At 37.1% G+C, this 21,826-nt stretch overlaps 1 protein-coding gene across 1 annotated transcript in view; it reads right to left on the bottom strand.

The window, feature by feature from the left end:
• Positions 1-21,826, bottom strand: part of SUCLG2 (succinate-CoA ligase GDP-forming subunit beta) — a 131,707-nt gene that overhangs the window by 66,880 nt on the left and 43,001 nt on the right. The window contains exons 3-4 of the mRNA XM_056335399.1: positions 5,618-5,717; positions 5,399-5,489 (exon numbers count right to left, since the gene is read on the bottom strand). Coding sequence (XP_056191374.1) covers positions 5,399-5,489; positions 5,618-5,717 — 191 coding nt within the window. The remainder of the gene's footprint in view (positions 1-5,398; positions 5,490-5,617; positions 5,718-21,826) is intronic.

The following is a 21,826-nucleotide window of genomic DNA, read 5'->3' as shown; positions in this document are numbered from 1 at the left end:
CAGCACACAACAAAAAAAGATGATTCAGATCCTACATGTTTGGAATCTACAAGTGCTCACATTAAAACTGGTGGGAAAACAGCCCATATAAATTCTTATAATTTCTTCTCTCCTCCCAAAAACATAAAAAAGTCCATTCAATTTCAGTATTACAGTAACTATACCTTCCTCTTCATCTGAACTGTCAATTTTTGCAATAGTTTAACAATAGCTATTGAAGCAATTTCAGAGAATAAGTAGTTTTTCACTTGGCAAAGGACTCAAACCTATGTTTTGATGCAAGAATACTAAATTACCCCCCAAATGTTCTTCATCTTAAGAAAAAAAAAAATCTACATATGATCATTACTAATTGTTCCTTATGATTGTAACAGGTGCCATAATCTCAGGTGCAAAGACTGCAGTTATGCTCTGCACTACAGTTTTGCTTTTCAACCTGGAGGTTGAGCAGCCACCTCCGCAATTTAATTAGCACTATAGCTTCTTCTTATGCCAATCAACTACATTCTTCCTTAGCAGAGCTACTCTTCCCTATCTCAATGGAAGTAGTAGAAATCAGGAAAATTACTTCCCTAATATTAATATAATTAAGAAGGATGAAGTGGCAATGTCTTTCTAACGTGGTCTGTTTATAAAGCAACAGTTTTGAACAATGTAGAAAAAGATCATCACTCAATGAAACGGTGAAACTCATTCTGTCAGTCAGCAGTTCAAACTCCTTAGATCTGAGGCATGTATACACCTGCAGTTTAAAAGTCTGCCTACCCAGCAGGATGTGCTCAATCAAATAAGTATTCCCGGGGTTTTCATAGTTCAAGGACTGTAAACAAGAAAGATGCGCTATACTTTCAGCCAAGTCGCGTTTTTGACATTCTACTCTGGAGTACATAAGAAAGAATGTACATACCTTCTGCCTGGCTGTACATCTTAACAGAACAGGAAAAAAAAAAAAAAAGAAGTAAGAGACAAGGAATTAAATAAAGCCTTCTGTGCTCAGAATGGAAGGAAAGATGCTATTTCTTTATTGTTTTTTTTTTGACTTGCAAGAAATTTGCTTTAGAATAATTTTGTGGCCTTCTACATTTACCTTGCTTTATTCATAGAACATAGGGTGATGTAAAAGAATGGTTCAAATAAGCAACTGTTCAAAAGCAAACTACAGAAAACTAGGGTGCAGGAGACAACTAAGAATGCAGAAAACTACCGTACTACTTAAAAGCATTTAACTATTTTAGGCTACTATAAAGGGATGCTAAAAGCCAACTTCAGAAACAGCTTGGCTACCTGCCAAGTTTTGTCAAATTAACAAGCAAAGATATGGAAAATATCCTTGATTTGCTACTATTAGACTTTTTACCTGCATGCATGTTTTCACCTTCTTACATATCTTGCATCAATGTACCTGAAAAATGCGAGTCAATTGCTTTAGACATAGGTCAAATAAAACTAACTGGTCCTACTGGATCTTGTCTGAGCTGTTCAGACAGTTGCCACAGTGCTCAGGATCAGGGCCAGACTTAGGATGGGAATCCCCCCAACAAGTCTTGAGGAATACATCTGCAAGCACTGCAGGTGGAACTTACATTATTAAATCAGGTATCTTTCCAACTGCTACTTCCGACTCGAGTGATTTTCCTCACTATTCCTAATTAAACATTGTCAAATACCTCTCCATCTTAATTCACATAACTATTTGGAGTCCATCTACTTTGTAGTAGGCAAGCTTACTGTAGAGTAAAAATTGTCAGTTTGTGCAACATCTCCCACTTCTCCCAGCAAAAATGTTACTTTCCGTCACCATCCTCCCGGTTTCATGCAGAGCAAAGACAGAGAAATTGGTGCTCAAGGTCTTTAAATGTTATTTGTTAAAGTCTACCTAACACTCACATGACAAACTAACGCAAACACATTAATGATCAGTTAAAAGCAGTGAAATTAAATCTACTGGCTCTTGACTCTTCTGATATTTTATCTGTTTTGCTTATGATAAAGAATATGAAGTGTCATTATCTGTTTACCACAGAGGTTTATATTTAAAATGTCCTGGGGAAAAAACATTTTTCTTCAAAACTTCCTGATAACTTCAAGCTGTCCTTCTTAAAAACAAATCATTACTTAAACTTTTAAGTCAGACATCTAATTTCAGGAGGGTAACTATAACAGCTCTTTTATATTGAATCAAGTATTCAAAATGTTAATTTTGTTATTGCTTGGAGAGAAAACACAGGTAGCAAATTCTCAGGTTGTTACGATAAGAGAAGACTGCCTTCTCAGATAACCAGGCTCTCCAAATTCCAAGCTGCCATAAGAGGATTTTATGTAAACTCACAAAATAGCTTCCAAGTTATGGGGGAAGTGAGGAGACTGCTCTTTATTTGAGAAACATCAATCTAAAGAAGCATGAACATGCTTTACATTCTGCACTAGCTAAGAAAGCAAGCTGAAAACTCCATTTGCTCCTCCCACAATTATTCTCGATGTAGAAAATTTCTATCTTTCATTCCTTCCTTAAAAATACATGTAAAAGCTATGTGTCTTCTCTCCCTTGACTTGACACTAGCTATCGATTGTCTCACAGAAAGTGACTTAAAAAAAATAAATATTTTTCAGAAGAAAAATAGTTTAAGACATGAGCTCATTCAGACTTTCTGGAACACTAAAAAGTTTTAAAACCACAAAACCTAAACCCATGCCTTTCCTTTTCTTCCTGAACTGCAATTTCTTTAAGTACGTGTACACAGCCATATTCTTACATACACACACAGAGAAAGCATATGCCCTAGAAAACAATAAAAACACCAGCTATAAATTCTCAATTTTCCCAGTGTTCCTAGCAAGCTCAAAGAGTCTGTCTGGCATTTTCTATGCACTGACTACCCACTGCATTAAATGATATCTTAGACATAGAAAAACGTATACTTTTAATTATAATTCTATAGTTTGCCCCTTGATTAAAATCTCAGTGTTTGACATTGTAGTCCTGATACTATAAACCCGAATGCCTCGACTCTTTTAAACAATTTGAAGATCCTGGAGTGAGCTAGCTTTGGAAAATATAAACGCTTTTAAAACACATTCATTTTTCTGGGAAATGGTCTTTTGATGACCTAGACATAATTTTAAACATGCTTTCTTCACTAACAAGCAATGGGGAAACCAACAGCATACTGTTGGCTAAACTGTTATGTAATTATTTAAACTGGGGTATATGCTTTTACTATAAATTACCAATAATCAGGATCTCAACACCAAAAAATATAAAACATACTATTACCTTGTTACATATGTGTGCGATGAAGATATGTATTGGCCTAGTGCTTTTAAAACCCAAGTCCACAGTCAGAATGGAAGTCTGTGACAATAGACGATCACCTCCCAGTGAACAGCATCACACTAATTTAGCATGGATCAACATTAAAATACTTGGAAGCTGTGTCCTGAAAAATTTCCATGTAACTCTACAGTAAAGGGAAAATACAGAGTCTATCAAGGCTATATACTTTCCTGTACCACCAAAATACATACCTGAAGTTCAGTAGTGCAAACTTCACCTTAAACCCCACATTAGCCCTAGCTGCCTACTCTTGACCATTGTTTATATACAAGTTACGTGTGAATGGGGAGGAAAGCAATTACACGTTAAATCCTCTATAGCTATTCTATACATGGTACAGAAGTAATCTTAATATAAATACTTTGAATAATCCATTTTAAAAAACTCCAATACCCACACCTTTCTTTCATTTCTACCAATTTCAATGAAAGTCATCAGAATTGAATATGTAAATGAATGAACAGGCTTGCACTTAGACAAAAGAGTGAAATTTCCTGTATTGATGTATCCAACGTAGGTCAACTAGGGCAAAAAGAATTTATAAAAGCAAGCTGCTTTTACAATACAAATTTTTCAAAGCAGAGTGCTTTAATATGGGAAATGTATATCCTTTTTTATATCCTTAGTATTATCACTATCTCTGACAGGCATGCCTTAATGGTAATACTGTTCATTCTTTTTAATATCTTGTATTTCTTTTTAACAGCAACTATGAGAAGTGATGCTAATCTGCTCTTCTTGCTCCCCAAGAGAAGAACTACCTGAGCCCTCATTAGACAGTATCTTTCTAGACAGGTGTTCCCCTCCTATGCTAATATACCAAGCTGTTCACAATATATTAGAAGTGAACTGCAGTTCTTATCAGCTCATGCGAAATTATCTCCTGGCATCAAATACAGCGTAGCTCATGACCACACACCTGTATGAAGATCCTTGCTCAGTAAAACAAAGCAAGAGATAAAAATGTTTACAGTAGGTAGGCAACTGCTAGGGTTTTCCAACTTACAAGATTTTTTTAAGGTAAAGGGGAATCTTGCTAAAGGGCTACCTATGCTCCTCTTCTTTAGGCCAACACAGAACAATAAATTGGTTTTGAAGCGAATCTTCGCACCTTGCAGCATGCATCATCACAGATAAATGAACTACCACATATTAGCTGAACCACTACCAGGACCACATTTTACTCTGTATCTGCAACAAGTTAGGAAGAATCTATTTTTAGGCACCTGTGGGGTTTTTTGTTGTTGTTGTCTGTTTAATTGAGATTGTTCTCACGCAAACCTTTCAATACTTAAAGGGAGCTTATGGGGACATATTTGTTAGTAGGGCCTGCTGTGATACTACAAGGGGTAATGGTTTTAAAATAAAAGAGTGTAATTTCAGATTAGATATAAGGAATAGTTTTTTTACAATGAGAGTGGTGAAACAATGGAATATTTGCCCAGAGAGGTAGTAGATGCTCCATCCCTGGAAACATTCAAGGTCAGGTTGGATGGAACTCTGAGCAACCTGATCAAGTTGAAGATGTCCCTGCTTATTGCAGGGGGTGGTGGTGGAATAAACTACCTTTAAGGACCCTTCCAACCCAAGCCTTTCTATAACTCTGTGATTCTAAGAAAGTCATCTGTCACTGTCTTTAGTAACAGTGGCCCAAAGCTAAGGGTGAATAAAATACGGATGATATTACTACAGGTAATCATGTACACATTACTTCTCTAGGCAGAACGTCAGTAAGAGTGTACAGTTAATGCTATATACAGTTATGCTAGCATTTAGTATGTATTCTATGAAGAATGAACCTATGACAAAAGACTGCCTTCAACACAGGGAGCAGAAATCATTTTATTTTTCCACCACTAGGTATGCTGAAATTGATAGATAAAATACATACACACAGAAGAAGAAAAAAGTAACATTTTTTTTTCTTTCATCAGCTAGCTGCAGTCAATCAGGCATTGGAGAAGGAATTAAAAAAAAAAACAAATTTATGTCATGCGCCCCAGCATATTAATGCAAAATTGCAGCTGAACACAGTTCTCAACTTTCAAGAGGCAAAAATCTTACCTTTTTAACTGTCACACCATCCTTTGGAGTTTGCTTTGTTGACAGATTGTACCCAATCATCTGTTTAGCAAGCTGTTCAACAATCTCGGGGCTACAAACAAAGGAAAAAGGTTGGTTTATTGAAAGATATTAAAAGAAACAGTCACATAGATATTGTAAACAGCTTGAATATTGCAACAGAAACAATTTATTTATGCTTTCTTAATTTTAAAGACTTACTCTTTAGTTAGATGAACTCCTCCTTTTAATCCACTATTGAAAATACCTTTTCCTCTCCCTCCAGCCAGAATCTGTGCCTTCAGAACAATTTCCTTTGCCTCTGTAGAAGAAAAACACATTGCTTTTCTATCATGTGTAATTTATCACGCTTGTTAGTGTAAGTTTAAAAAACATTTCCAGGTTAGACTCTTTAAAAACAGAGAGAAGTTTTTCCATAACTAGTGAGCAATAAAACAAGAGTAAATTCAGCTTTTTTCTAACATAACCTTGCAAAAAAGGATTTTTCAAGGAAGTTAAATGGTAAATACACAAACTTTCAGCTGGATAGATATGTCATTATTTAGATCTAACCCGTGCCATTAATGCATGTGGTCTGCACAACCAATCCTATAACCAGCATACAATTTAACAGCTTACACTCTGGCACAGTTCTTAAAACGTGAATCAGATCATATTTTGCCTTAAACGCACAACAAACAAATGATCATCAAGGAAAATAAATTCCATTCCTTGCTCTCAACACACGTAAGCAAACCTATGGATGTGGTCCCAAAAGAAGCAATCCCTGCCTCCAAGTAACTGTGAAAACATGTTCATCTGTTTGTGAGGCATCACTTGAATCTTTGGCAATTGGAGGGTAACAGTAGCTTAGTAACAGCAAAGTGCAGCAAGACACAGTGACAAAAGCAACTGCACCAAGACCTACATTCCAAATAGAAGCAATCCTGACATCCCTAAGGAAGGTGAAAAGGGGAAAAGAAAAAACATCAACCAACCAACCACATCACTTATGATCTCTGCAGCTGCACGGACCATAGCAGCTCCTTGAAGCATAAAGGCCTGCCAGGTGCCTGTAAGGTGTTCATTTATACTAAGTATTGTCACTTTGCACATTTACCGTAATACCACCAGGTATTTTGTGAAGTCTAAGATCCTAACTTTATCACAGCATTAAGCATGCCTAGAAAAGGCTAACCTTGCTACCCTTTTTTGAAGACTGTGAAAATCTGTGATTTCAGTGATGTATGGATTAGGTCACACCCTGAATCACAAGATCCTAATGTAAGTATGCAAGAAAACATGAGTATTTGTTGTTAAACTGGCAAGACAAATTTATGGTTTAAGTTGCACAGAGGACATGAATACTTTCATTCAAACAAACACAAGCTTTCTACACTCCTATTACATAAAACCATTTTACAGATGATTAAATATTACGTTTAGAGGTGTGGCAAGTTTTGGTGCAGACCTGCTCTGACACGGCATCACCTCAAAGTTCCGGTGTAATAAATGTCAACAACCGGAAAAGAAGTTGGATCTTAGGATAGAATAAATCTTATGAAATAAATATTGTATTTCTTGTGATAAAACAGAAAGGCATTTTTAACACAGCTGTTGGAGGTACTGCACTAAGAGATACCTGTTTTCCAAGCTTCTCAAGGCAAAATCCTTCCACACGTTTATCCATCCAGTAACATTTGACATATATCATTCTGAACCTCAAAAGCCCTCTCCTTGAAAATACTTCATACATTCCAATATATTCATGTTCTAGGCTCCCTATTACTCATGCCACTGCAAGACAGATAACAAGGAAATTTAAATGCAACAAAAAGTTTTATATCAAGTATTTCCTAAGCACACAAATTATTAAGATGAATTAAAACTATAAATCACTTTCCAACCTACAGAAGCAAACTCTAAAATCACAACAGCTGCTGTGATAAAGGATCTAATACAGTATTCTTAATAGATACTGCAAGTATTTAATTAGATCAGTTTTAGGTGCCAACCATCCCGACAATGTGAGTTTTGATTGTCACTGATACGGGATATCAATTATGTGAGTGATCATTATCCTCATTCCTAACCGGCATGCTACAGGAGTGCTGATTATCTCCATTTGGCTACAACAAATGAAGGGAGAGAAAGGAATTAATGTGTACGTTTTTATAATCCACCAGAGGACTATCAAGGCAATACAATAACTTCAGAAAAACAACTATCAAAAACATAAACAAGCACACTAGACAGTAAGCATAACCATGTAAAGATTAGACCTGAGGAACTAATCAATATGGCAGCTCAGCAGGGCACAGTACAGCAGGTTCTCCTTGTCCTGGGGGAAACCAACAGGAAGCAATTTAATTCAACAGTTATTTGCCCAAGCTCTCTAAAATGAAGTAAACCAGCCAGATCTTATTTTACAGTTACTAGGCTTGATCATTCAGTACTTACCAAGCTGATTCAGTACTTAACATCACCATTGTATTTAAAGAGCTGATTTCTGGAAATGCCCAGTTTTTATGTTATCCCCTGCCTGAATTTCCAAATTATGTTACAAAAGACCACCCCAAAAGAAAAAAAAAAAAAAGTGGGTTTAGCTGGAATATATGAAGTAACTCACTTTCACTTGTAGGGTCCAATAAAAACAGATTAAAAAAAGAAATCTAAAAAAAGGTCTGCAAAGTCAGCATTAAACCAATTAAAAACAAAACCATGTAATTAATTTCCATCAGCATCTTTCCAAATTGCTGTAGTAACACTGGAAAAATGTTTAAGCAGGGCTGTGCGGTTATAAATACTGGATTTTAAGAGAACCTAGCACAAGCAACATGTCTTTACACTGCCATAAACTGTAGTGCAATGTTTTCAACAGCAGTGCATTTGGCAATTAAAGGCTTCAATGAACTTCTGTGTATGTCCACTGACAACCCTTTGTGTAAATTAAAAAAAACCCCACAAAACAAAACCACAAACCCCCCCAAGAAACAGAAATATCAAAACTGACTGCTTCTTACGTATGCATAGATATATTTTTTTTTTGTCATAATACAAAAAAAAAGACTGCTTTTAAGTGTCGCTAATTTAGCAGCAAATGGCCACAAACTGCTCCATGCAGATTAATGATGAATTTCTGGAAACAGCATGTGTTCTTAACTAATTATAGCTTGAATACATTAATATCTCAGGCTTAACAGTTTATTCACTCATTCTTTTATTTGTCTTTTTTACATTCATCTACAGAAAAAGAGAGACATGAACATTTCCACAGTCCTTTAAAAAAATGGAGCAAAATACATCTTGCCCCTAAGTCAGATGCCAATAAATAAGCGAGACCTTTACTTCTCAGTTTAAGATTTCACAACTGTAGTTGGGTCTAAGCACATTTCTAAAAAAACTTAAATCCAACCACACAGAAAAAAAAAGCCTGAAGTACTTTTCTTTTAAATAAATTCAGATGTTTCAGCAGGACAGAATATAACACTCTGAGGGACAAGCATCCCCGATGCTGGATTCAACAATGTACCCCCTTCTCTTCAGTCAGCGCTGTGAATACATGTGGCAGCGATACTCCTTGCAATTGTAATAGGCTCAGTTCTATAATAAAAAGCCTATTTAAAATCAATAAAATCAGTCCTGCTTTTGGGAGCTATGATTACTCCGGTCCACTGGTACTGCTTGCAGCAAAAATGAACAGCTTGTCCTCAGCCCACTGCTGTGTATATTTAACTACTGAATCCTTGATCATGAAACAATATACTGAGAACCATAGTTCTGCTAGTTATACGGTATGCTAATTTATTACCTGTGAACAACTTTCCATTATTATTGATACGACTGTGTGATTGCAAATTAGGCGTGTTAGTAATTACATTAAAATGTGCTGCAGCTTATCAAAAATAAACTAGTGTAGAGAACAGACAATGTAAGACTGCATGCTAATAGGCTTCACTCTTGCCCATTTCTGAACAAAAGATTTTCTATCAGAGAGTACTTGGGACTACTTTGGCAAGGCACGCTACACTACAGAATTAGAGCACAGGACTGAAAGGGAGGTCTCACACAAAATCCTAATCACGTTGCTGCCACACCATATGACTTTCAACAGTTCTGCTTCTCTATCCGCAGGGGCTCTGTGAAAATTAATTAGCGTCTGCACCTCTTTTAAAAATGCAGGACCCGATTCAGTATTACATTAGTGTATTTTTACCCCTGTGTAAGGCAAGTGATCACAAAAGGGCTGACTCCAAACCCTGGCAGCACCGTAAGTACAGCAGCAACAACAAAGCATCACTGGAAAACGCACTGACCTCTCTTGCGATGAGCTTAATATACATTGCAAAATAGATGGAAGCAACCCAGTGTCATGGGAGCAGTGCAATGAAGACAATTGAGGATGTGTCAAATCAAGGTCTTACGAAGTACTGTCTCCTTACTGACCCAAACGTGAGAATAAACACAGAGTTTATAAATACACGAGAGCTGTTTCTACAAAGGCAGCAGGGGTTAACAAGACTCCTCCACCCTTCAGTATGCACAGGACCACCCCAGTCTGGCATGGACAGGCAGATACTAACTAGTTGCAAGAACTTTGCTAGATGGGGTATATGAACCTGCAACCAGATCCAAAATCTCCACCTCTATGAAGAGGCAGAGGCCAACCTGATGATGTATTTACCTGGTAAGGCTCTTCTGAGGGACACAAATCTCTGTTACGCTTGGGCATGTGCAACTTTAAGCCTCCTTTTGGCCAGGCAAGCTTTAGTCACCATCTTTTTCATGGTTGTCTAGAATATTATTCTACTAAGGACTGGCAGAGACTCCCATGGGATGACCAGTTCCACTCCCAACCACCTATGCTGGACACCGATTTCCTAAGACAGTAAATTCCGTGCTTCCCTTCCCAAAGCAAGGCTTTACCGGCACTCTGCTTTATAACTTAGCTTTCATAACATGGGAGTGGAGGAAAACAAGGCAAACATTACAGATCTTTTCTGAAAGCAATTATAATTCATTTTGGATAGCACAAGAACTATAAAGATATCAATACAACCCAGAACGCCTACACGCTGTTCCTACTTCAGTTTCCTCACCAGTGTTGATGTAAAACTGCAAATGCTCCAGTATCATGTAAGGGTTCTAGACAACTTCCCCCAGACTGCATCTCCACAGCTTAGAGCTTGTCTTCCAAAAAAACGTGGTTCGCCTTACAAGTGCTGGAAGGGTCAAGCTTGGGTTGATTTAATTTTCTTTTTTTTGCCTACCTCTAGCTGATCCATCAGTAAGGAAACCTGCTTTTGGGGGGTCTTATCTGTCCTGTTCTGTTATTGTTGCTTGCTTCTTTCTTGTTTTAATGCTACCACTACCACCTGAGTTTCTAACTTACCTTTGGGAAAGACTGGCTATAATTAATTTTCCAAATTTCAGCCATCCTGTTATACTGCTCAAGCAAGATCCTGTCAGGTGCTTATTACTTTTTAACAATACCCCTGTCCAGAGACACTCTGGTATACTTACTTCAGCACAAGAAAGAAGGAAGAAGTATAAAAGCTATAAGGAAGATCATAATAAACACAATACAATATTAAAAAAACGGTAATAAAGTCTAATTCCCAAACTGAGCACTGTATCTTAAAGTTGCTGTAATAACTTATCACATTTGGGTCTCTTTACACAAACTCGCTCTGAAATCTGAGACAGCTTTTCCCAAGGAGCAAGGATTGCTACCACTTCCATGGCTCCCCATCTTCGGAGAACCCCGGGGATGCAGCACCTGACACAGCTCCCACGCTCTGCCAAGTAAGCAGATTGAGATGGGAAAAAGAAGCCATCCACAAATTACCTCCCACATCTACAAAAAAATTATGGTGTGCTTAAAAGTCTTTAGCATGAAGTTAAACAATAGCTTTTTTTACCCCTTTAATTTTAATTTAAACTCTCTTCCTCTGTTATTTTCATTCTTCTATCACTAAAAAGTATTACGTTTTTACACGCCTAGTTTTACAACCTTTGGTTTTCAGACTAGTCTAGAATTAAAGTTAAATAAATCATCCTTTTTATAACTCCATACTTTTGAATATATTGTATACTTATTGCTAGATTATAAGCCTCATTAAAATCTATAATGATAAATTAGTCAGTCTCTTGATTCTGTCACTGCTGTTATTAATTGCTTTCATAACCATTACTACACACTTCACAGGTGATAAAAATTTTAAAGCTAGATAAAATCACCTAAGCTAAAGCTCACTCTTAATATTGCACTCTTAAACCTTCCCAGAGTAAAAGTAATCAAGTATGCACATGTCCTACATTTAAGTTAAACCTGATAAATTACTTATACAGCAGTCTTATACAGGAGCCTCACTAGATCTGGCAGCACCACTATAATGCGCAGAAAAAGGTGCAAATTAAGGAAGGGATAAAAAAAAAATAAATGTTTATGTGCTTGTTTAAAACTCCATGGGATGTCTTATTTTGGATATTTTCCAGCCTTTAACATTTTCTTTTTTTCAATGCAGGTTCTCATTTTTAATGTAGATTTCCTCTGTAATAGACACAGGGTGTAGGAAAAGTACTATTTGCCACATTTGCTTAAAAACACAAGAGATGTGGTTTGAAAACTCAGGAGAGGAACAAGTTCTTCATTTGACGGCAGAACACTGAAGCGTACTGACAATGAGCAAAAGCTCGCAGGCAACATCCATTCTATGGGTAAAACAGAGGAGGCCACTTTCTCTAACATGCAACGTCAACCTGGCATCCTGCACCATCCTGCATAGGGAACACCGAACAACATGGAAAAATCCATGCAAACGGACAATGTTCTTCTGTCATTACACCCATCGGTTTCATTCTTGCAACTTTTAGACTTCATAATATTATGTTATGCCAAAGTCAATACAAATTATGATTTCACTTTAAGAGACCGTAAAAGCAAGCAAAGAACACTTTTCCTTGTGTATTAGTTGAGCTCCCTATTACCTGACACCACCATGGAAGCTTCTCGGGATAATCTATTATACACTGAGAAATCTGGGCATGCAATGGCACGGGGTTTAGTAGACCTGTTTTTCTTACAAATACAAAATACATAGATACATCACAAGACTTGCTTTCTAAAACAACTGTCATTCAAAATTTGACATTTTCCCAGATTTTTAGCAAGTTATTTCTCTCCTTCCTTCCCTTTTCCCTCAACTACAAAAAAAATATGTTGTAGTGGAATGAATATACTGACAGTTTTCTTTGCATCTTTACCTTTGAAAGCTTACAAGGATTTCAAGTTTTCTTTGCCAATATCCTATAAACTTTTTTTTTTTTTTTTTTTAATAAAACACATTTTGAAGTTAGCAGACTCAGGCAGCTCAACTGTGTCCTAAATTCTTGCTTGAATACCATAACACCATTTGTTTTAATGCAATTCAGAGAACAGGTTTTATGCAATCTGTAGTGTTGAAGTCAAGCAGTCATTAAGAACAAACACTGTTCTCACCCCTAGCTGCAACAATACACACACCTGTTTTCCTGGAACACTTTCAAAATTTCATTCTTTGCGATTATGTATAAGGTACAAAAGACACAAAGCCTTCTCTGACTGATTCTAATTCTGTTATCATTACTGAACTGCGGAGATGATTTTGAAAAATCTGTATGTAGCGTAGAAAAGATAAAAATTAAGGAACATACATTCGTTTTTTCATAATTCACTTTAAATCATAAAAGAACTGTTGTAGTGGGGGATGTTTTCAAACATGGGGCACAAAATAAGAAAAATAAGCAAGTAACCAGGGAATTCACGTGGTAAAAAAGCAAGTAACTAGGCAGAGAGTAAAGACAACCGCAGCATCACCACTATTACTTAAGAAGTGTTAACAAATTCATAATGTAGTATCTGGCAGGTAAACCCCGTTCAAGTACAGACTTGATAACTAGCCCTTTTCTGAGTACAGTCTTTACATACAAGCCTGCTATGCCCAGCAAGATCCTTAGAAAATAAACATTACAATGGAGGGCAAAACTAAAAGAAACTTGGAGCACATCGCACCACGGTTGGGTGCAGAACCAACAGCCTTCAAAAGCATGAGAAACAGGCCATGTACTAAAAGGGAGGCATCTGAAGGTGGAGCAGCTCTAGATCCAATTTCCACAAGTTTGCCACTACTAGGGCTGGGCTATGTCCCTTCAAAGGGTTTCATCATCTATTTACTGCCTTGGAAACAACAGGACAAAGTGACCTGACAGCTTAACATGTGCATGCACCGCCCAGCCTCAGGGGACTTCCCTGCTTCCATGGTACTCAACGTCACATCAGCTGTGACCACATCAGTGGTCGTTTCTCCTCTTTATGGTAATTTACATTGACACAATACCGATGCTTTCATCAAACAGGTAGTTATCTGGTAAATTTTAAGCGTACACTACTGCTAGCTTGGCATTTGAGTGCATGCATAAATATCTCCCTGAGTGGGACTTGGCCATGTTTTCTGAAGAAATTCTTACTGAAGCTCCAGACCTAAAGCTCTTCTACAGTTTGCATTTTTACCCAAAGCAATGAACATACTCAATAGCTCTTAGCTGAAAATTTACATTTTTAGCAAAATTAACATTTCCCTCCCAGAGACAATTACCATTAAACAATTCTGCTCTACCTCTTAGCCTTACATCCCTTAGTTTTTGCTTCACTGTGCAGGGCTGCATTAGATACCACACAGTTTGCTCTTCAAACCATAAATAAATCAACCTACACCCAAAACTAGAAACATGTGAAAGAATAGCAAATCTGGCAGTATTTTGATCTGAATCAAGCCCAGTAGATTGAAATGTCCTCCAGTAGTCCAATTCATTATCCAACTATGTGGAAGACATTAAGCAAAAAGCGTTCAGTGTATTGCTCAAATAATTTATTGAGCCTCTGAAGAAAATAATGCTAGACTGGTCATTATCTGGGAAACATCTGGATGGGAAAATGATCACATACAAGAATTTATGTCTGCTTCAGTAGTGCTAAAGACAGAAAGTTGGAAAGCTTTACTTTGGAGCTGCTATTATACCTATGCCCTTGTTTCCTGGCCCTAATTTTGAAGCAAGAGGAAAAAATTACACTGGTTTGCCACCCTCCACCAAAAACCAAACCCCCAACACCCTCTGCAACAGACACGCCCCCCCCCCAAAAAAAACAACCACCACCAACCCCCAATTAACAACAACCACCCCCTCACCCCTTACCTTCTGCACATTAAAAAGAACTACTTATGGATAGGAATTACATACTTAAAAGAGGATATTTTTAAGACCACAGTATTTACCACTCAAATGTAGTCTCATTTACAGAGGTGTTTTCTATTTGAAGAAAAAAAGAATATCTGACTCCACAATGAAAATAAGCACTATGGCATTTTAAGGAAAAAAATATTTTTTTCCAGCATGGCTTCTAATAGACGTCTAATAGCAGGTGTAAAATCCAGATGAAGTAAAAGCTAATAACAGAGGTGCTGGGCAGAGGGCTTGCACAAGGCTATGTGATATTTAAGTTCTTTTGCTGATATATGCAGGGCTTAAGTGATGAACAGGCCATCTGGAGTAGCAGTGAATTTCACCCAGAGTGAAAAGGGAAAAAAAAAAAAAACCATCAAGAAGAAAACTATCTGAATTGGTTCTGATGTTTCATTCCTGCCAAGTGGAGGTTAACTAATCGGAGACTTCTGGGCAAAAGGTTGATAATTTCCGTAACTCCAGTTCTAGAAAACAGAGTTATCCAAATTTGAAACAGACAGAGAAAGCTCACCACACAAAGGTTTAAAGATGACAAAAGGCAATGAAATACAAAAAGGAACATTCATTTAAAAGAGAAACACTACAACTAGAAAAATAAGCATATTTATTTCTGGATATATTTTCCTGCAGAGTTTGCTTAAAATCCTTCTCAGGATTACTGATGGTAGTTTTCATGATATCTAGCTTTTCATTTCTTAAAACCCCTTCTGCATTAAGCTGTACAAAAAGAAATATTTTAGCCCTCTGGCAACTGGTAAATATTAACTATTGTAGGCAGATGAAGTTTCGTCTGTGGTAAGCACAACTGTTTATAACTTTATGTCAGATAATACCAGTCATAACCTAAGCACAACTAACAAGGGAGAAGACATACTGTCATCCTCCTCTTAAATTTTGTTTACTCATAGCATATGTGAAATAGAAGTGGTTGCCAAAATAATCTAATATTGGAAAAAGGTTAGGAGGAGATCCATTATAAAAATCTGTTAATAGTTAATTCAATATTCCAGACTTAATTATTCCACAAAAAGGACACTGATTAACGACACACTGGTGAATTCAGATTTAAAGCCCAAAAAATTTGTTTAGAAGATAAGGTGTCAAATCTTTATTACCTGAATGATGTTCTTTTTACAGCCTCATAAAGTTATCCAACCTATACAATTCCTTCATATGCATGCAGTGTGCCAGGTCATTCAACATAAAACCATCCAGAACGCATCCCTAACAATGCATCCGTGCCAATGGTAATTAGTCTTCTAAGAAAAAAAGCACTTCCTTTAGATATTTTTTCTGGGTTTCTTTTTTGATCTGTGATATTTTTCTTAATATCACACCATCTGCAGACACTTTTCAAAAACACTGGAGAAAGGCAATTTAGGGAACGTTCAAGATAAGGGATGTGGGACAGGGACAGGGAGGTGGGGGCGCAGAGTGCCACTTTTCATAGCTGTATAAAGTTTACGGTCTTTCATCTTGGGTGACTTCTTTTTTACACCATTGTATTAAACGTCTTCGGTGTTCTCTGGTAGAAGCAAGCTAATGCAAACTTTACAAATTCAGCTTGAAGACTAACTGTCTATCAGGGGAAGGTTAAGAGAGAGAAAAAAAAAGAAAAAAAAAAAAAAAAAGAGGTTTAAATTGTTACCACTACTCATGGAACAGAAACCATAAAAGAGACATAAGCTTGCAATGAGTGAGTTGGGTGGATCAAACAAGTTTCTACTTGCTTAGCATCATGAAGAAAGATTAAAGTAAATAACAGAACAAAAAGCCTTTTATGCCCTGAGATGAGCCTGTAATTCATGAACCTAGAAGAAAATATTAGTAATTTAGATCACACTGTAATGCAGTTATCAAAATACATGTTGTATCCTTGATTTTAACCAGTAGCTTGTTAGCTGAACCATTCATGACCGTGCACTGTAGCAGCACACGCAGCTTCTCTTCTTGTTTCAGCCTCTCTGTCCCTTAGTTTTCTTTGTGGATTTATAAAGAGTTGCTTGTTACTATATGCAGCTACATGCTCTGTATGAGGATGCTGGACAAGCTGTTAGCTCTATCAACTTAACAATAGTTTTTTGAGTGTGATTTCCAATTAATTTCATTTTCTTCATTCCATGAGAAGCCAAAATTACAGAGTGCCATATGGTGTTTCATAAATAACAACTAAAAGTTATTTTCTAATCTTTAGGCACTAAAAAAACCCCATAAAAATACATGTGGTTGAACTGACACGAAGGAAATTAAGCTTTGGAATGCCTACAGATGCCCAGGAAGCTCCAATCACTTTCCCAGCCTTTTCACAGTTCAGACATGTCTGGTCCATGCTAGCCTCTGGATGTTACAATTAATCACAGTGTATGCCGCCGCAAAGATCATAATTGAGATCCTTCTCAAACTGGGACTTTGTAACAACAGCTTGTATGAAGATCTGTGAAGCACAATTTGCATTGGGATTCTGATACTCTTCACCTTTACCTATGGCATGGATATGCAAACGGGTTTGTTCCTACCTTGCCATAAGTATCTGCAGAGCTCTGCCAGCCAGAGAAATTACAACCACATGTCAGAGACTGGACTGGGATCTGGAAGCCTGTCAATTTACTATAGGACCTCATTGTTTTTCAGTGAGTAAGAATTCACACTATCCAACACAGGCATGCAACTGCAATTGAGAAACTAGTCCACACCAAATAAATAAAACTTAAGCGGCTGCTCTGAATAATCCCCTAACAGCCACCTTCTTTCTTCCTTCCTGCCCTTTATTACACCTTCTGTACGTGCTGATTATAGAGTAATTAGATCTGGGAGTCCCGCCTGAGTACTTGAAGTTAGATAAACTCTTAATGTCTGTTACTGTAAAACGGAAATAATAAGGCTACCTGGCCTCATCGGACTATTTTTTGAATAAAATGTACATAAGGGGAGAAGTTTTCTTATAAGCACCTTGGATAACTGCTTTTACTCCTGCTCGCTACTGGAAGTCAAAGTGATGGACAGAGGTATTTTATTGTCTGGCATGAGAATCCAGATGTGCGGAGCATGCACTGGCCATGGGTACCTGGAAAGCAATACTCACCTCTAGTACAGTTAGATGTCAACTTGTTCACTCATATATTATGAATGTTTCTTATTATCCGCACATCACCTGGGGATAATATTAACAACAGATTTTGCTAAACAAAAAGTATTAGGAAGAAAATATATTATATACTTAGGCACCAATGGACCATTTTAAAGTTACGGGGACTGTATCCCTTTCAAAATATACTTGTCTTGAAATTTGCAGAATTCTTGCATTCGATAATACTGTATGCTACGGTCTCTATGAATTCTCAAGACTGCAATTTTGTCAAATTCACCTTTTCCAGGAAGAGATTTTGAGGCTATACTGAAGATAAGCCAAGGAGGAGAAAACCTAAAATCCTTTCAAAATCATATTCACAGAAACATTTTTTTCCCCAACATCTATATACTGCTTCTATTTACACACACATATATGCAGATCTATCAGCATAAAGATTTCATTAATCTAAAAACTTAAAATGGAATACGCATGCTTTAAATTACAGAATATAAAAATTAAAGTGAATGGAGAGGCAAAAGAAGGGTGAAAATTGCTCTCATGATTTTTAATTTAAAAAAAGAGCTCGATTTGACTGCTGCTTGCATAAATAGTACAGAAATATTCAATCAGTGTCAGGTCTGTAATTCAGTCAGTGCTAATATAACCTAAAAACTTAGTAAGAAGGATACATACTCAAGGACTGCACAGGTCTGACTAATAAGATACATATTACAAATCTATATCTATATATATGTACACACTCACATACACAAACACCTTGCAAATTTAGCTATTAAAAGAGAACAGAATGTTCAACAACATTGTTTCCCAGTGTAACAATCTGTTCCCCAAATCTACACTTCTACAACATATTAAAAGTAAGCAGGTCTAACACATCTTACCGACCTGATGCAAGCTGAACAGACATAGTTACTCCTGTATCTTACTGCTCAGTCATAATGGGGCAATGTCAAATCCATATAGATGTTAGACAGTATGTCACAGTGTGAGAAATGGGATGTTGAAATCTTGCCTGTTGAGCAATGTGTGGATCTTCCTGTTACTATGAACACTTGAAAATCTGTATTAAAGTCAATCTGGTTTAAATTACCAGTCTCATCAGTACATTGTTGGAGACACAAGAAGGTGAGTCCTGCCACTGGGATCTTTCTTTCTGGAAAGATGTACATACAAATATATATCAGTTGGTGCAATCGAACCCTACATCCTCATTAGGGGGCTAGTCAACTCATGAAGTTCACTGCTTTGTGTTTTCTTTCCTTGGTATTCCATTGGGCATTTCATGCTGGCATTCGCTTTAAATGTTCAAGAACCTGCAGCGTGGTCTACATGATTCAATCTAAGGTAGGACATGACACACAATAGTAGAAAACAACTGGCAGCAAACTGGGAGCTAAACAGCTCTCCACAGATGCTTCCTCATAAGAAAACAGCGACAACCATTTCGCAGTATACGCTACCTCAAATATAGTCATAATCATTTGTCCATTTTGCCTTTCAGAATTGCTTTTAAAAGTTCTCTGGGTATTTAAGCTAAAATACCATATTTTGCTAGAGAGAATAGATGAAGTCTGAAAGAAGATAATTTTCTAAGTAACCCCACAGAAGTGCACACTTTCATCAGTTAACAAGGGATAGATTTAAGTATTTCCTGAAGATATTCACTTAAGGGGCCTGTAACTAATTGGCTGATTAAGGCTATACCACAAAACAACTGTGCTTCACATTTAAAGTAACACCTTAAAAACCCAAATGTTAACAAACAGGAGGATGAAGTTTAATCTTTGTACATTAGTGCCATTATAAACCTCATCAATGTTTTAAATCCCAACAAATACTGAAAAACAGCATTTTATCTGCTAAATTACTGACACAACACTGCTACTAAAATTGAATGTCTTGGTGTAGAGGCGTTTATCCCAAAATGACATTTCTAAGGGCAATCATTGATTTCATTTAAATTAAGGATATAAAAGTAGTTATCAACTATACTCATCATTTTCCATTTTTTTTTCCACAAGAAACGTTATCTCTAGCATGTGTCCTAAAAAAACCCACATGCATCTAAACCATTCCTTATTTTCTTTTAACACAATCTAATTTTTTTCTCCTTTGTATATACAAATTCTTATTGCTCCATAAGGGAAGACTGTTTTTCAAATTCGTCACAAACATAGCTGCTCTGATATCAATAGATTTTTCTTCAAAGTGAATCGGATGCACAGCCTCTGGACTAGAGTTTTAAAGCCAAACATTTGATAAATGAGAAATGAAATCAGAAAACATACACTATAATTTTATTACCACTGATCTGAAACTGAACGTCTACAGTCATGCCTTTTCTTTCAATTGACTAACACCAAACTGCTTTTCTGATGCTACCTCAGCCAACTTTTGGAGAGCAAGTCTGCATTTACTAAAGCAATTTTTAAGAAGTGGCAATTAAACTGAGGTTAGGTCCTAGTCACTTTGCAGCCTGCAGCAAAGTTGAAATAGCAACCATTTCCTGGGTTTTCAGCATAGGGAAGATTATTAAAAGGCAAACAGTTTTAAACAAAACTCTAGTATGTCACAGAACAACAGCCTGTGTTCAAAGGAAACGCTCCACCCTTCAAGGCAGCCTGTATGGTATCCCAAAAGGCCAAACTAGAAGACAGAACAAAGCATAAGGGTCCACCATCCCCAGGGCAGAGCACTGTCAGTGTGCTTGTAACCTAGGAAAACTGCAGAGGGACAAGGGATCTGGCAGCAAGAGAAGAATATCAGCGATGAACCAGAACCATCTTGCAAAATAAAGTAATTTCCCCTAGGAGTAGGTTGTTTCATAGCTCTGTACAGCGCAGCTCTAGAGAAAAGCTTCAGCCAGCAGTGCAGAAAAGGTGTTGATAGAGAGAACAAGACATCTGAGGCTCTGACCTTGGCCACCCATATTAGTCATGTGTGATCCATGCAATCAACTTTTCATAAAGCTCTCAACTGTCCTAGCCTAATAAAAGAAGAAACAGGACAATGAATACAACTGAAAATTAGGAGTGGATTACTTTCAGCAGATAGCTACAGCCAGCTTCTGTTCTCCTGTCTGAGTGATAAAGTACCGCCGTGCCACTTCCATGGTATCGCTGACAGAGTGGGTGGAGTTGGCAGTTTTCTGTCAACATCTCCCAGGAACTACCCTGTTACACAATCAATTAAGCGAACAAAAAATGAAAAAACTTGCAGATGAGCACAGTTAGAATATCAGGCACATTTCATTACTACTATCACCGTTTTTCTGTATGGCTTCTTATCACTCACCTAATTCAGAACAGTATTTGTCATCAGACGTTAAATCTTAACCACAATAAACAAGCTGCAGGTAGTTTGAGGTGGTTCAAAATCTACATAGATCAAATACAGAACCAGATTTTTATTGCTTATGTAATATGGAGATCAGCCTTGCAAAGCTATTACACAGGCAGTAAAACGTAAGGTCTAGAATCAGTGGATTTGCTTTCAAAGCTTTTATTGGACAAACCTGACTTGAAGAAGGCCTCAGAGCTTCCCAGCACTTGAGGAAATCTTGATCAAAAATCACAGCCCTAAACTTTATAAATCACCAGTCATTTTTGACAACCATTTGGAAGCATTTTCTAAAGGTTCTGTTTTTGAAATGCTACAGTGCAGAGTACCCTTCCCTGAAAACACCAGATTCTCCAAAATATCCCAGAGCTGCCAGATACAATTCCTGTTTTTGAAACTTCAGACCATCTGTATTTCAAATGAGCATTCTGTAGACAGTTATTTGCATCTCTACCATGCCAAGACATGCCAAAGTACAGAGTCCCAGAAGTAAATGTATTCTGCCTGCATGGGTAAAGACCCAAACATACCAATACAAAGCATACATTCAAAAATATTTTCCTGCAATTTCCCTGAAGCCAGACACAGTCTGTTTATTTTTTGTACTTACAGTATTCATTGAATTAGCATTTAGTATTGTTACAAAACCAATGCCTACACAATAATTCTCTCCAAAAAGTGAAAATACATTGAAGTCATATGTTTTACATTTACGCAGA

Source organism: Falco biarmicus, chromosome 4, assembly GCF_023638135.1.
Source record: "Falco biarmicus isolate bFalBia1 chromosome 4, bFalBia1.pri, whole genome shotgun sequence".
NCBI lineage: Eukaryota > Metazoa > Chordata > Aves > Falconiformes > Falconidae > Falco > Falco biarmicus.
Note: the sequence above shows the minus strand (reverse complement) of the source record. Positions and strands in the feature narration are given on the sequence as shown.